Here is a 13677-nt window from a genome sequence, read left to right on the forward strand (position 1 = left end):
GTCTAACTGCCAAGGTGTATCACAGCACATATACTGAGGGCAGCACAATAAGGTCAAGTTTTCAATTTGTCAAATACTTTGGTTTATGACCAAATACCTGCAAAAAGAGTGTCATGGCTCGATGGCAAAGTTGCTGTCAGTCAGTGTGACTAAAATATCTCAACAGCTATTGAATGGATTGCTACTTGATCGCCATTCAGAGATCAGATTTACCGAAGTATCTTTCTCAATGTTAGTCTATGGAGAGAATTATTTTTGGGCCCAATGACATCACATGCACATCCTGTAACCGTAATTCCACAGTTTGGCCACTATGTAAAATTTGCTTCAAAGCCTGGGGCTCTTCCAGGGGGCTTAGTACAGCCTCACAGAGGCGCTAGCATATCTTGTTCAAAGCTGTATCACAAATACACGAGCCATGTCACAGTTGCCCCGGGGCTTTCAAACTCTTCTGCTTCACCCACAGGTCTGTATCATAACTGATTTACATACAGTTTAATATATCTGAAGAGGGATGAGAAATAATATCAAAATGTTACAAAAGCTAATATGGCCTCTTCTCGTTTCTCCCCTCTCTAACCTTTCTTCACTTCATCTCTGTCTTATCTATGGACAAGTCTTATCTTTTGCCTTTATCTCCACCCTTCTCCATATCTGAATGACAATGAGGGACTGTGGGAGTTTTTTTCCAGCTCTTTCATTCCTGCAGCCAACATTTTGCACACACACACACACACACACCCTCACAAATTGCGACTTGACCTTGGGGTAAAATGATGCCATGACAGCTAATCAATTTTTAATAGCAGCAACGATCCCTCTCAGGCCACAAGCTGTGTGCGTCTCTGTCATGAGTGAGCATGTGCAGGTGGTTTTTCCACAGGCATTTGTGTGTCTTCATGCCTATCTGGGTGTCTGTGTGTCTTGTATCTAAATGAGAGAGTAAGTCTTTTATGGGTATCCAGTAGCCACTTTGTCCCACCTTTTAGCTGAAATATTAATGCTGTCAGCGTTACACACACACACACACACACACACACACACACACACACACACTTCACTCTTTCCTACTATATCCTGAGATACATTTTTTCATATAAGGCTATATACTGTATATTAAATGGGCGTGACATAGATGTGATAGTCATGTGAGCCACGCAAAACAATCATTTGCTATGAAATGCTTTTGCCATTCATCATATTAAATGATTGCAAAGGCATATAGTAGGTTTGGTTTCACAAGTGTGTGAGGGGGGGTGCGCAATGTAAAAAAATGAGAAAGAAAATAGCATATACAGTAGTATAGGATGTAGTTCGTGGTGGTGTTGAACCGTATTGCATTATACAGAGAGATGTTTCTGTTATTTAGCCTACCCTCATTGATATAAATCGAATATGAGAAAAATGTTCATAGAGACCTTATAGTCCAATAATGACACTCAGCTTCCTATTAAGTGTCTGTAATGTACCACCAGCATCGTGTACAATAATTTCAACTATTCAACTATTAGCCCTGGTTATGGTTCTCCCGTGCCCTCCTTCCCTCTGCGGGCCCAGCAATAAGACCTGGGTCTCCAGCAATGTGGTGTCCGTGTTGGCTCCCATGATAAGCGTTAGGAATAACTATATAGAAATAGCCGATCTTCTGGCTGATGGTCTCGTTTACTAATGAAGGTCATATAGAGGCATCAGTATTTAATTTAGACCATGTAAAAGTTCCTCACAGTAACTTAACATGGACTGTCCAGCGATATATCCAAAATAACAAGGCTTTGTTATTTCACCATTTCCGTATAAAAGAGGTATTTTAGGTAATATAGTGGCTCATCTTTGTTGAACTACACACAAATTCAAACCTCAGAGCAGTAAGATATATGCAGTACGTCCATCTGATGATACTGTTTTCTGAGCTTGAATGAATACATTGCTTAAATTTAGAATTGATCTGAAGTCTAAACTTGCTTTTCCCATATGGTATTTCTACCTATCGCTCTGTACATGTGTTTTCACAAATGTGTGTTTCTGCAGTCTTTTGGAACCAATTAGAGCTCAGTCTCAGTCTCTTATCGATTTTCCAGCCAATAGTAATGAAGCACTGCTCTGAGGGACTATCGAACAATCTTCTCTCAGCTCGGGCTTGTTTGTTGCTGTTTAGCAGAATTCCTTTACTTAAATTGGCTCAAAGACTTCATTGTGTCCGAGGAAGGAAGCTCTCTATTCAAGAGAGTATATTAAGGGACAAGTTAGTTTCTCAGGGGGAAAAAGACTCCTTGCCTCAACATCTGTCATAGCATGTAACCTTTAGCATAGACATGAACCCTAAAGCTGTTCCAGGGTGGTTTAGCAGACCTTTATGTCAGACACAGTGGTATTGTAGTTTAAAACACACACAGCCTACACTTTAATATGTTAAAGTACTTTATTAAAGTCCTCAGTCCTTTATTTCTGCAGCACGAGAGGAGAGTATAGAACGGATAAAAGAAGGAGACTGTGATTTGTCTTGTCATTTGTTCTGAAGGGCAGGGCGGAAAAGGGAGAGGGAGAGAGGAGGGAGATGAGACAAAGAGAGAACGGAGGGAGCAGTGGGAATGGAGTTGGTGGACAGTGCTACAAGCGACACATTGTTTCTCATACATAAAGAGAGACTGAAGAAAGGAAAGGTGTATAGGTGTTGTGGAAGTGGGAGTCAGGGAGAGCAGAGGGCAGAGACAACAAGAGGGATGAAGGTATCAGGGATCACACACTGCTAGTGTTTTGTTAGTATCTGGAGAGTTGTACGTGACCTGTTACTCATTTCAGTGTCATCTTTAGCTGTGTTCATGTAGCTGTTATCATGGTACTTCATTGTATTTTAATGCAGGCAGGTGGTGTTAGCACCCAGATAGATGTCCAAAGCCAGCAATGCTATTTGCAGCCAATCCAGACACACATTAGGTGCTATATGTGTACATGTAGCCTACTGAAGGCTATGTATATATTTCTTAAACCTAACCAAGTAGTTTTGCTGCTTAAACTACAGAAACTGAAAATAACAATAATAATACTGAAAAAAAAACAGAAAATAATAATAAGTCAACAAAATGAAAAAAATTGGGTTCTCACCGGATTCGAACTCCAGTCAGGTGACAGACTCATTTTGACCCATTCATTCACCACAACCTACTCCCTTTATTCTCTTTAAACTACTACTACTATTACTACTATTACTACTACTACTACTCCTAAATCCTTCTGTCAGAAAGGGATTTCTCTCAGAAAGCTTTTCGGCTATCTATTGTTAGATTAAGCACATTCAACTTGGCCAGGTGTAAATAGTTGAATAGCTGCCTTGTGACTATTCTCACCTGGGTGCAAATAGACGTTTCGTATAAGGTATCTGGCTGGAATGAAGATTTAGTCAACTATATCTATCCCTCAATGTTGTCCTTTATCTTGCTTTTCTGAAAAAAAACACCACTAACTCCTTCTCTCTCTTCCATCTTTTTCATCAGAAGAACAAAGAGTCCATTAGCTCTGTCTTCTTCCTGCGTATGTACGTCATACTGGCTGCAGCACTTTGCAACATGTATTGATTCACCATTGGATCGAGGCCAAGGATCCTCTAAAAATGACGTAAATGTGGGTTTGATCACACTTGCAGACACACAATTGAACAATTGGACTGAACTCAGGTTTAAACTTCCAATGTGAATGTCCCAATCAAAAGCTGATTTTTTTGGGGCTTCTGGAGACCAAAGGAAGTTTTCATAGCCAGAAAAATCTCTTAAAGGTGGCATAACCGTGTTGATGCATCAGTTTCCCAGATGTTGTTTGGTTGGTCATCACCGCAGAGCTTTGATAGTTTGAAAAACAGAAGAATATAAGTTGACGGCCCCTTGACTGACACCTTCAATACTTTGAGAAGTGGACATGGAATCACTATGGAGGCCATAATCTGATTCCATATCCACATTTATACCTCAAACACACACACCCACACCCACACACACACACACACACACACCCACACACACATACTCTTATCTTTCACACTCTTAGACATGAGGAGGAAATGGGCTCTCAGGGGGGGAAGACTTTATGAGTTACGCCTTGTAAAGTGTGCGACGGTAAAATCCTTCCCCCCCAGGCTTATACTGATGTGAAGGGTTCTTTTATTGGGGTCAGGAGAAGGCATAGCACTGAATCTAAGTGTGAGTGTGTGTGTGGGAGAGAGAGAGAGAGAGAGAGAGAGAGAGAGAGAGAGAGAGAGAGAGAAGGTGTGTTTGTGTGTTATTCATGTGTGTGTTTTGGGGAAATGCTAGAACTGTTGACCTGACATTAATACTTAGTATCGTAGGTTTCCCAGGTCACCGAGATTACACATTTATTGTATTCGGGTGGCATCTCAGTTTATCTTACAACTCATACATGGACACACTTTTAATTTTATAATTACATTCATCTTAGAAAGACACAAACACTCTTTCATACACACTCACACAATTTATTGAACCAACTCTCTAAAATGGCCTATGGTCATTTAATGATGCAACCAAAGGAAATCCTGTTAATGTGCCTTATTAGGTGTGTGTGTGTGTGTGTGTGTGTGTTGCAGAAAGAGAGAGAGAAATGTGCATAAAAATCGCAACATAGTCAGAGCTCTTAGAATGTCATTTGCTTTTGTGCTTTACACGGCAGTATAGTTACCAGCAGGCTTTTACGCTGACATTTTTTATAAACCACTTATCCTTCTATAGGTGACTTTCCTCAGTACAACATGACCTTGTTCTGGTTGCCTTTGTCTCATTGCTCCAGTGCTATTACATAAATTATAGCAAATAATTTGTACCAATTTTTAATCTCTTTTGCAGACAATTGCTTTATGTTAGTGATGTTATCTATCATAGTAATGCAGTAGAGGTTAATTAATTAATAGTCCAATTTATTTCAGAAATAAAGTCAAGCACAAACATGAAGATGTACATTTTCCAGCATTTGACAGACATTATATGATCCAAAGACTCAGCTAATGGGTCTGTAAGTAAAATGTGTAGTTTAACTCGCTGACAGTCTGTTTAGTCTCTGAATGCTCTAACTCCGAGTGCAGTGGGGTGTGGAGTGTTTTGGGATTACTGTGTGATTCGTATACCCATGGTGGTGTTTAACTGGAAACGCAGTGTAGAATCACACTTCAGACGATGATTCATCTGTGCTAACAAGCACAAACAGACGAAAGATCTCTCCTCCTCTCTTTCCTCCCCTCTTAGGAGCCACATAAACACAGTAGTCTCTTTACATCTTCCCTGCACCTGTGAGCCCTGTCGAGAAAATCCTACCTAGTTTAGAAAACACATGGTAAAATAAGATCTGAAATAGATCTCATTTATTTTTTAATTTGTCACAGTGTGCTATTAGATAAGGTTGAGTTAGCACACATTTGCTCATGTAACAATATAATAGAACTGAGAGTATCCTCCTGTGTATTCTTAATCTATGATTAATGTCAGGACTTTTACCCCTGCAGAGATATTTGAATACTGTTATCCATCCATCCTTTGATTCTCTAAATCCCTTTATCCTTGTCGGGTTTAGAGGTCACGAGTCTACCCCACTCTGCACTGAGAAGCAGGTACACACAGATGCTGAATCCTCATTCATAGTTTGGATCTTTTGAAGGATGTAGTCCACAACTTTATGTTCTTTTGTGGTTTCTAGGGGCCAAAGTGAACCTGCAATGCTTCCCAAAATGAGACAGTCTGGCCGAAACTAATGATGAATTCATTCAGTTTCACCACATTAAGAGTTTAAGGATGAGAAATTGCATGTCTTCTGGCTGTCAGTCTGTATCTTAAACTGTAAACAATCTTCGTATTTTGTGCCGTCATTATTCAAAGCTGGAGCCAATTTAATGTGAACTAACACTGATTCTGATTTCAGTCTGGTCACTAAAACACAGCAAACTCTACAGTTCAGCTTTTTCCAGGTTTTTACATTTTTACTTTGCCGATCCACGAATTAAGAAAGTTCAAAAACCAATGTACTTAGCTCAACCCTCTCTTGTAACTTATGGTTGCATAAAGCCAAGTTGGCGATAACCAAAATTTAGAACCTTGAGGCTTTAAAACGGCAATCCACAAACCAATGGGTGACCTCACGGTGACCATGTCCACTTCTAACCATAAGGGCCCCCTCAGCACTTACAATGTGAGGAGAGTGCAGTGCTGTACAACTGAGCCAGTGGTTGGCACGCCACAATATGCTGTGAAACAATCCAATATGCACCAATAATTCAGTTCATTTAGCATAACAGGACAGTTTAAAGGGAGTCATACTATGGCAAGTTGTTCATTGTTTCACTTACTGTAACTAGCTCTCCCTTTATTTTAGCGAGCTGCCCATATGATTCAGCTTGTTAACAGTGAGAGAGTTACTAAGTAATGTGTCACTGCCCCACACTGGACAGGTGGTGTGCAAAGTTGTAAAGGGAAATTAAGGGTGATAGAAAGCAAGAAATGTGTCACCAAAGCAGAAAGTATAACTCTTAAAGATAAACAGACTGATACACCTTATCACTCCCCCCCCACACGCTTCATAATCCATCCACTGTCAGTGTAAATATCAAATATATTTGATGATCATTCTCTGAGACAGTTGGTGTGGTTAAGACTTAATCCATAAAGCTTTCATTGCATCTGGCATCCTGCTCCATTCATCTTCTTTAACCAAGCCTCTCTCCCAATTGTCAGAAGGGAAAATCTGAGGTAAATCTCATGGCTAATCATGAAGCTTGTTGCAGTAAGAAAAATGTAGTGACAAACATAGAGGGGGGAAAAACAGCCGTACTAAATCAAATAGTGATAAAGGCAGTGAGAGATCAAAAGAGTGAGAGAGAGACAAAGTATAATTCACCCAGATGAGCCAGAGGAGGATCAATAGAGCAAAAATAAACTGTTGGAAAGTACCTCAAACTTTTGAAACATCTTTAACTAACAGAGAAAAGGTTGTTTGTATGCTAAAATGTTCTGGAGCTCACTCAGATTCGATGACGCAGCATTTTGCTTCCTCTGATGTCAAAGAAAACAACAGCAGCTGTCAGGCGGTAAATTGTGGCTGCTAACAGTTTATGACAGGAGTGGGAGTGAGAGGAGGAGAGAAAGCTAAAATCAGAATCCTGCACTTCAGGCTTTTGATATGTGGCAGCGAGCTGAAGCTAGACAGGAGGGGTGAGGATAAAAAAGGGACAGGAGTTAGGAGAGAGGAAACAAGTGATAACGAAAGAGTGACAGGTAAAGGAGGGGTAGGAAGAAGAAGAGAGAGCATGTACACATTCATGTAAGTCTTAAAATAAATAAAAAGCCGAATGTTGTGACTTTTTTGGGAGTCTTTTGTCGAGGCACAGATGAGTTCATATGCCTTCTAGCAACAATCCCTCAGTATGATCAAATCTGTTCATAGTTTCCGGTTGCGTAGGTTTTTTTCTGAAAATCTTTCAGTGCCCTAAAAGTGTTAGTGGGTAAGCAGTGACGCCAACGTGGCTGAAGTGACAAAGAAAACCACCAGAAACTCACAGTATTTTTTATTCTTTATTGATTACAGTCTCATTTCACTGCTTTGTAAATAATCAGACCAGAAATAATTTCATTTTTTAGAGAAAAGGGACAAAACCTACCCGTGCTATACAGTAAAGGTTGTGTGAATCCTTTTATTGGGAGGACTTTCTCTTTAAATTCTGCATCCGGGTGTTTGTGAGGGATAACATTGCAGTTGTCTTTGTCCGTTTTTTATCTATAATACTCTGTTGTTTCACTCATATGTTTTCTGTGTCTTACCCTCAGGTGAAAGTGATGGTTCGTGTGTGCCCAGTGTCTCAGTCGGATGCAGCTGAGTCCAGTTCCTTCCTTAAAGTGGATCCCAGGAAGAAACAGATCACCATCATGGACCCCTCAGCCAATCAGACACCAAGCGCTGCCTCACAGAAAAAGGTGGGAGCCAATCAGGTCCCTCCAAAGATGTTCACCTTTGATGCTGCTTTCCCTCCTGATGCATCACAGGTAAGAGAAAAGATTATGAGTTTTAAAAGCAAAGGATTTTTATATAAAACCTGCCATGACCATCGCGGAAAGGCAACTTTTTATAAAAATAATTACAAATATACACAAAATGCTGGTCTTATGCCACATCAATGCTATAGTGGTTAGCTGAGTGGATCAGCCTTCAAGATGTAGCTCCAAGCAGTAGATAGAGGAAATTTCTCACTTTCTGCTAAAAATAGTTACTTGGCTAAAACAATCTACAGAAGTGTCAACAGACTGGTGACACACTGGCTGCAAAGCCCCCATCGGTGGCACTTCCATCTAAATAAAATCCAATATTGACGGAGCAGCTTGACATTTTGGGGAATACACTTATTGACTCTCTTGTCGAGAGTTAGATGAGAAGATCGATAGGCTCTCTCGTGTCTGTGAGCTAAGTATGAAGTCACAGCCTGCAGCTGGTTAGCCTGGCTTTGCAGTTTCAAAGCAAGAGCAAACAGCTAGCCTGGCTCTGCCCAAAGTTAAAGAAAATCCAGTTACCAGCACCAGGAAGTCTCTGTGGCCGGCCAACAAATGTTTCCAGCATGCAACAAAACAAGCTGTTGTTTTTACATTTCTATTTGTTGATGTGTAAGCTTTACTTGTGCTGGTAGGTGTATTTTCTTGGATAGAGGTCAGGCTAGCCGATGTTTCTCCCTGCTTCCAGTTTTATGTTAAGCTAGCTAACTGTAAAATAAACATATTTACTAAAATGTCAAACTATTCCTGAAGGAGCTGAACACTGTTTTGTTTTATTTGGTTTCAGTAGTCAACCAAACGCTATAAATGTAAAATGAAAATAGACATTTTAGGATTAATAGTAATGCATGTGGTGTGACTAAAATGCTATCAGTAGGAGTAAGGTGTATCTTGGAAAAATGCACAAATGCTCACAAGCTGGAATAACAGAATTCTTCCCTTCCACGACTTCTATACGTTCAGATATTTATGCTTTTCTTGACCCTCTTCCTTCATCTCTTCTGTCTGCCTGTTGCTAGGCGGAGGTGTGCGCGGGAACGGTTGCAGAGGTGATTCAGTCGGTGGTGAACGGAGCAGATGGCTGTGTCTTCTGCTTTGGACACTCCAAACTTGGTAACTGTCACACACATGCACGCAGACTACAAAATCAGAGCATGTGTGGCTCGTGAGTCATCTTTAGTGTGAGTGTGTCTGACCGTCAGTGTGTCAGTCTTTCATTTGGCTGTCTCTCCACTGGCTCTCATCTATCAGAGAGAGAAAGATGAGGATTAGTGTCTGCTGAAGCTGAAAGTATTCTCAGTCTGCGCTGTCTGTGTTTCTGTCTTCTTTTCTCTCTCTGTAATCCTTCCGAAGCTGTTTTTTAGAGAAGTTGTCTTAAAAAGGGTCAGGACCCCTTACTGCATTCTGCAACACGCCTGAACCCACACACATGCCCTGGCACAAACAAAGACCCCCCCCCCCCCCCCCCACACACCCCCCCCCCCCCCCCCCAAAAAACAACCCCCCCCCCCCCCCCCCCACACACACACACACACAGATGTTCTTCAACCCTGGGTCCACCCCTTGTTGTGTTTATCCCTGTACATGCAAGCAGCATTACCCTTCTTGGCTTGTGATCTTCATACAGCCAGTTGGAGTCCCTAAGTCCCCTTGAGCTGCTGGCAGTGGACGAAAGCAGGGAATTTGTATTTGGCAGTTCAGCAGGGAACACTTCTGTGTTAACGACCATGCATTTCCTGAAACAAACAGTAATGAATTCCTACATAAAAACCAACATGCAAACCGCTGTGTTTCCTAATTGTGCTGCAGAGATTTTATCCCTTGCCAGATCAATTGTAAAAGTAAACTTGTTTATAAATTAGTTATGAAGAAGTATTTTGATTGTAAGCTGTAAATATTTACATCGTCAGAGTAATTGCTGAGAAAGGGACCATGCAAACGAGTCCAATGGGGCAAGAAGCATGAGGTTGTAAAAAGAAAAAGCTAGCAGTTTAGACAGATTAACTATAGAGATTAGATAACACCTCAGCTTTGCCTCCAAATACATTATTATTTGAACCACTTAATCAGGAGTGTCACGAGGTACTGCAATACCAAAAGCAGCCACTATGCCAAAATCACATCACGGCTCAGCGCTGTTCCTTGGAGCATGGTACACTGTAAAATACATACAAAGACAATAAAAAGGCTTTAACACATTTGTAGTGTGACCAGCAACGTAAGTCAAAGCTTAGCTAGGAATAATAAAGATGGCCACATATGAAAATAAGACCTAAGTTGTAATAAATGGGCAGAGAGGAGAACCTGCCCACTTCTCCCTCAAAGAGGAAAGATCATACTAACCCAACATGGTGTACACATCACACAGCCTGTCTTGGTCAGTGTTTTGTATCTCACCATGTTTACATGTTGTCATTCAGCTTTCAAATATCGACACATGGCTGTCATGATTCATGATGATGATTCATAGTGTGTAATATGACTGGAACCAATATGCCAAACACGCCCCCAAAACAGACCTCTTATTGTCTTATTGTTTGATCGTGTGATGACAGGGATAACTGAATTTCTTGGCTTTAGTACCGGAAGCGCTTTTATATGATCCATCATAGATAGTTTGCTCTTTCAATCAGTTTTACTGTTACATTAATGATGCAGAGAGGCTCTGACATTGCTGGTTTTGGATTAAACGGCTGCTGCAGGCTGGTAGCAGCAGAGGAGATAATTCTTGCCATAGATCTTAATGAGGCTGGATTATAATGGCATTACCTTTTTCCTAATTAAAATGGGGAAAGTAACACAACGAGCATTTATCTTCGGCCCTGTGGCCCTTGGCTGTAGACACATATGGGTACTCAGATGCACACAAGTGGACTCATCTACACACATGCACACTTTCACAAAGAGTAACCAGGTTTTCATTGAATTGGGAAAATGATACTGAAATAAATGGATGAACTTCAGGAATGTAATTGAATCCTGTGATGGATTATGGTATTGGTTATGTGATTATTGGCTTTGGATGGATCATCCTTTAGTAATGAAGAGTGTGAGAGTGTGTGTGTGTGTGTGTGTGTGTGTTTGTAAGCTGAAATGTGTGAGTCTTTGAACTGATGATACAGTGCTGCCTTCTTCTCTCACACGTTCTCACCCTGTTCACTTTCTCTCTGACAGCCTCAGCAGCTCAGTTTGATGATACCAATTGCCGGGAATATACATCATCTTCACAGACATGGACACACACACACTGCTTCATCTCCTGTAGCGAAGAGCCACTATGTTGCAGCGTTAGTCAGTGAAACAGTCAGCTAGCTGACCGTGTATTGACAGCCTGTGGTACACAGAACAGAAGGAAACACATATACTCACGTCGATGTGTAATTCAAGGCTCTCTCACATATAAACAGTCCACAGGCAAAAAAGAGAAAGGAGGTGCTTTGTGGTTATGTAGCGGTACTACATAGAGCCATCACTGAGGGAGTCAGATTTGTTAAATCAAAAGAAATCAACTGGTAAATCGGTTAAATCAAAGTAAATGACCCAGCGTTGCTGTTTTGATGCTGCTGATAGCTGAATTTAATGCATTCTTTAACATTTCATTCACATCATTTTGAGGTTTTATCCAGAGGAGTCTGACATTGTGCTTGTGTGAACTTAGAAGGATTTCATTCAACACCGTATAAACAATGCGATGGTACAACCCTTTTTGTTGATCAGGTTTTCTATTTTCTTCACTAGTTCTCCAAATATTTTTGTGACAAATCATGAGATGCATCTTTGTTTCGACAGTAAGTTTAATCGCTCCAGGAGACATTTAGGGTGAACAATGTAAAATTACAATGCAGCTGACAACCGACCCACCACGCTGTCTCTGAACAAATCCGAGCACATTTGTTTCTCTACCCTGCGCCACACGAGTCAGGCTTTTGATGTCCTCTGTTTATGTGTAAATGTTTGTGTCGGTTTGATTGTTAGGTGTGACATATGGCTTTGTTTATGTGTGTGTTTGATCTCCAACTCCTGAGAGTCAGAGCAGGTGTGTGTGTGGGGGGGTTTGCTGCTCAAAGGGACAGATCTAGAGGCCCCGTGTGCACATGCATGTTCAGACACGCAAACAGACACAAATCTATTCATACAAAGCACCTTTCTCCCTTGAAGTCTTTTTCGATGATGTTCTTTTTTTCCCATTCACCCTTCCCCTATTTCATTTTTCTGTCCGTCTCTTCCAGGTAAATCCTACACCATGATTGGCCGTGATGACTCTCTCCAGACTCTGGGTATAATCCCCTGTGCCATCTCCTGGTTGTTTAAGCTCATCAATGAGAGGAAGGAGAAAACAGGAGCACGCTTCTCTGTCCGTGTCTCTGCAGTCGAGGTCAGTGTTACTGGCGAGACCTCAATTTCTGACATTGCTTGCAGAGTTTCACAGGTGTCATTACTGATACAGACATTTGGGAAAGAAGGTTACTAACAGTTTTTTCTAAGTTGTAGTGGCAGTAGCTGGGGTACTGGCAGTGTCATATCAGACAACAGACCGGACTCTCACTATAAAAATGCTTTGATCACAATTAGTCAAAATCAATTTGGGAAAGGATTTTGTCAGAAAATAAAAGACAAAGTGATGTCTACTACTAGTCAACTAGTGTGTGTGTGTGTGTGTGTGTGTGTGTGTCTGTGTGTTTAGGTTTGGGGAAAAGAGGAGAACCTTAAAGACTTGCTGTCTGAAGTCGCCACAGGCAGCTTACAGGATGGACAGGATGGACAGTCACCTGGAGTCTACCTTTTTGAGGACCCCATCTGTGGCATGCAGGTAATTTACAGACACATGCACAAAGACATGCACGCATTTAAACATACTGCAGCTGACGGGAGCATTCGTTTATGCAACGTGTATTCTGTACATTAAATCCTGCAAGTGTGTGTATGAACAGCCTTGGGCCTTGTTATCAATATGCTTTACCATTGTTTTTTGTAGCCTCAGGCAGTTCTATGTTGTCTTAGCTAATGTGGCATGTGCAAGCTTGGTCATGCAAACACTCACCTTAGAGCAGCAGATACAATATGAGAGCTTTAGTATGCTATTAGTGTCTAAATAAACCAGGCATCTTTTAAAACACCAGGTCCAGAAATAGCTGTGTTACTAAAAATACACTCTGACGGAATCAAAGAAGAACAAGTGCAAATGACTCAATGACACAGACAAAAATGGAAAAACTACAAAAAAAATGATATTGTTGGATATATTCAAGCTTTTTCTTAAATTGGTCATGCTTTAGGTGACATTTTTGAATTTACTGATTGCAATCAGTAAATTCACTTTGATGAGCGTGACTCAGACAACAAAGGGCTACTTACATGGCACTAAATGTAATAACCATTATGATTAATGTCATTGTCGTTCATTAGGTTAGTAATTACATAGCAGTCTGAATGTGTGTATGGAGAACAGCGCCATAAACAACTGAGTGACAGAGGGTGAACTGTGTGTGTGTGTGTTGAGCTGCAGTTTTATGTTTTATAGGATTATAGGGTCTGATACAAGAACAGCTGTGTAATCCTTCACTAATCTGACATAATCTCATCGGTAATGATATCCGCAGTACCACACACACACACACACACACACACACACACACACACACACACA

The 13677-nt window shown here is 41.0% G+C and overlaps 1 protein-coding gene across 2 annotated transcripts in view; it reads left to right on the plus strand.

Moving 5' to 3' along the window:
- Window positions 1–13677, plus strand: part of kif26ba (kinesin family member 26Ba) — an 81535-nt gene that overhangs the window by 49208 nt on the left and 18650 nt on the right. For both annotated transcript variants that reach the window (XM_031846019.1, XM_031846020.1), the window contains exons 6-9: window positions 7815–8030; window positions 9050–9143; window positions 12260–12405; window positions 12715–12840. In XM_031846019.1, coding sequence (XP_031701879.1) covers window positions 7815–8030; window positions 9050–9143; window positions 12260–12405; window positions 12715–12840 — 582 coding nt within the window. The remainder of the gene's footprint in view (window positions 1–7814; window positions 8031–9049; window positions 9144–12259; window positions 12406–12714; window positions 12841–13677) is intronic.

The sequence above is a fragment of the Anarrhichthys ocellatus genome, unplaced genomic scaffold (assembly GCF_004355925.1).
Source record: "Anarrhichthys ocellatus isolate YVR2014 unplaced genomic scaffold, GSC_Weel_1.0 scaffold6, whole genome shotgun sequence".
NCBI classification, from domain to species: Eukaryota; Metazoa; Chordata; class Actinopteri; order Perciformes; family Anarhichadidae; genus Anarrhichthys; species Anarrhichthys ocellatus.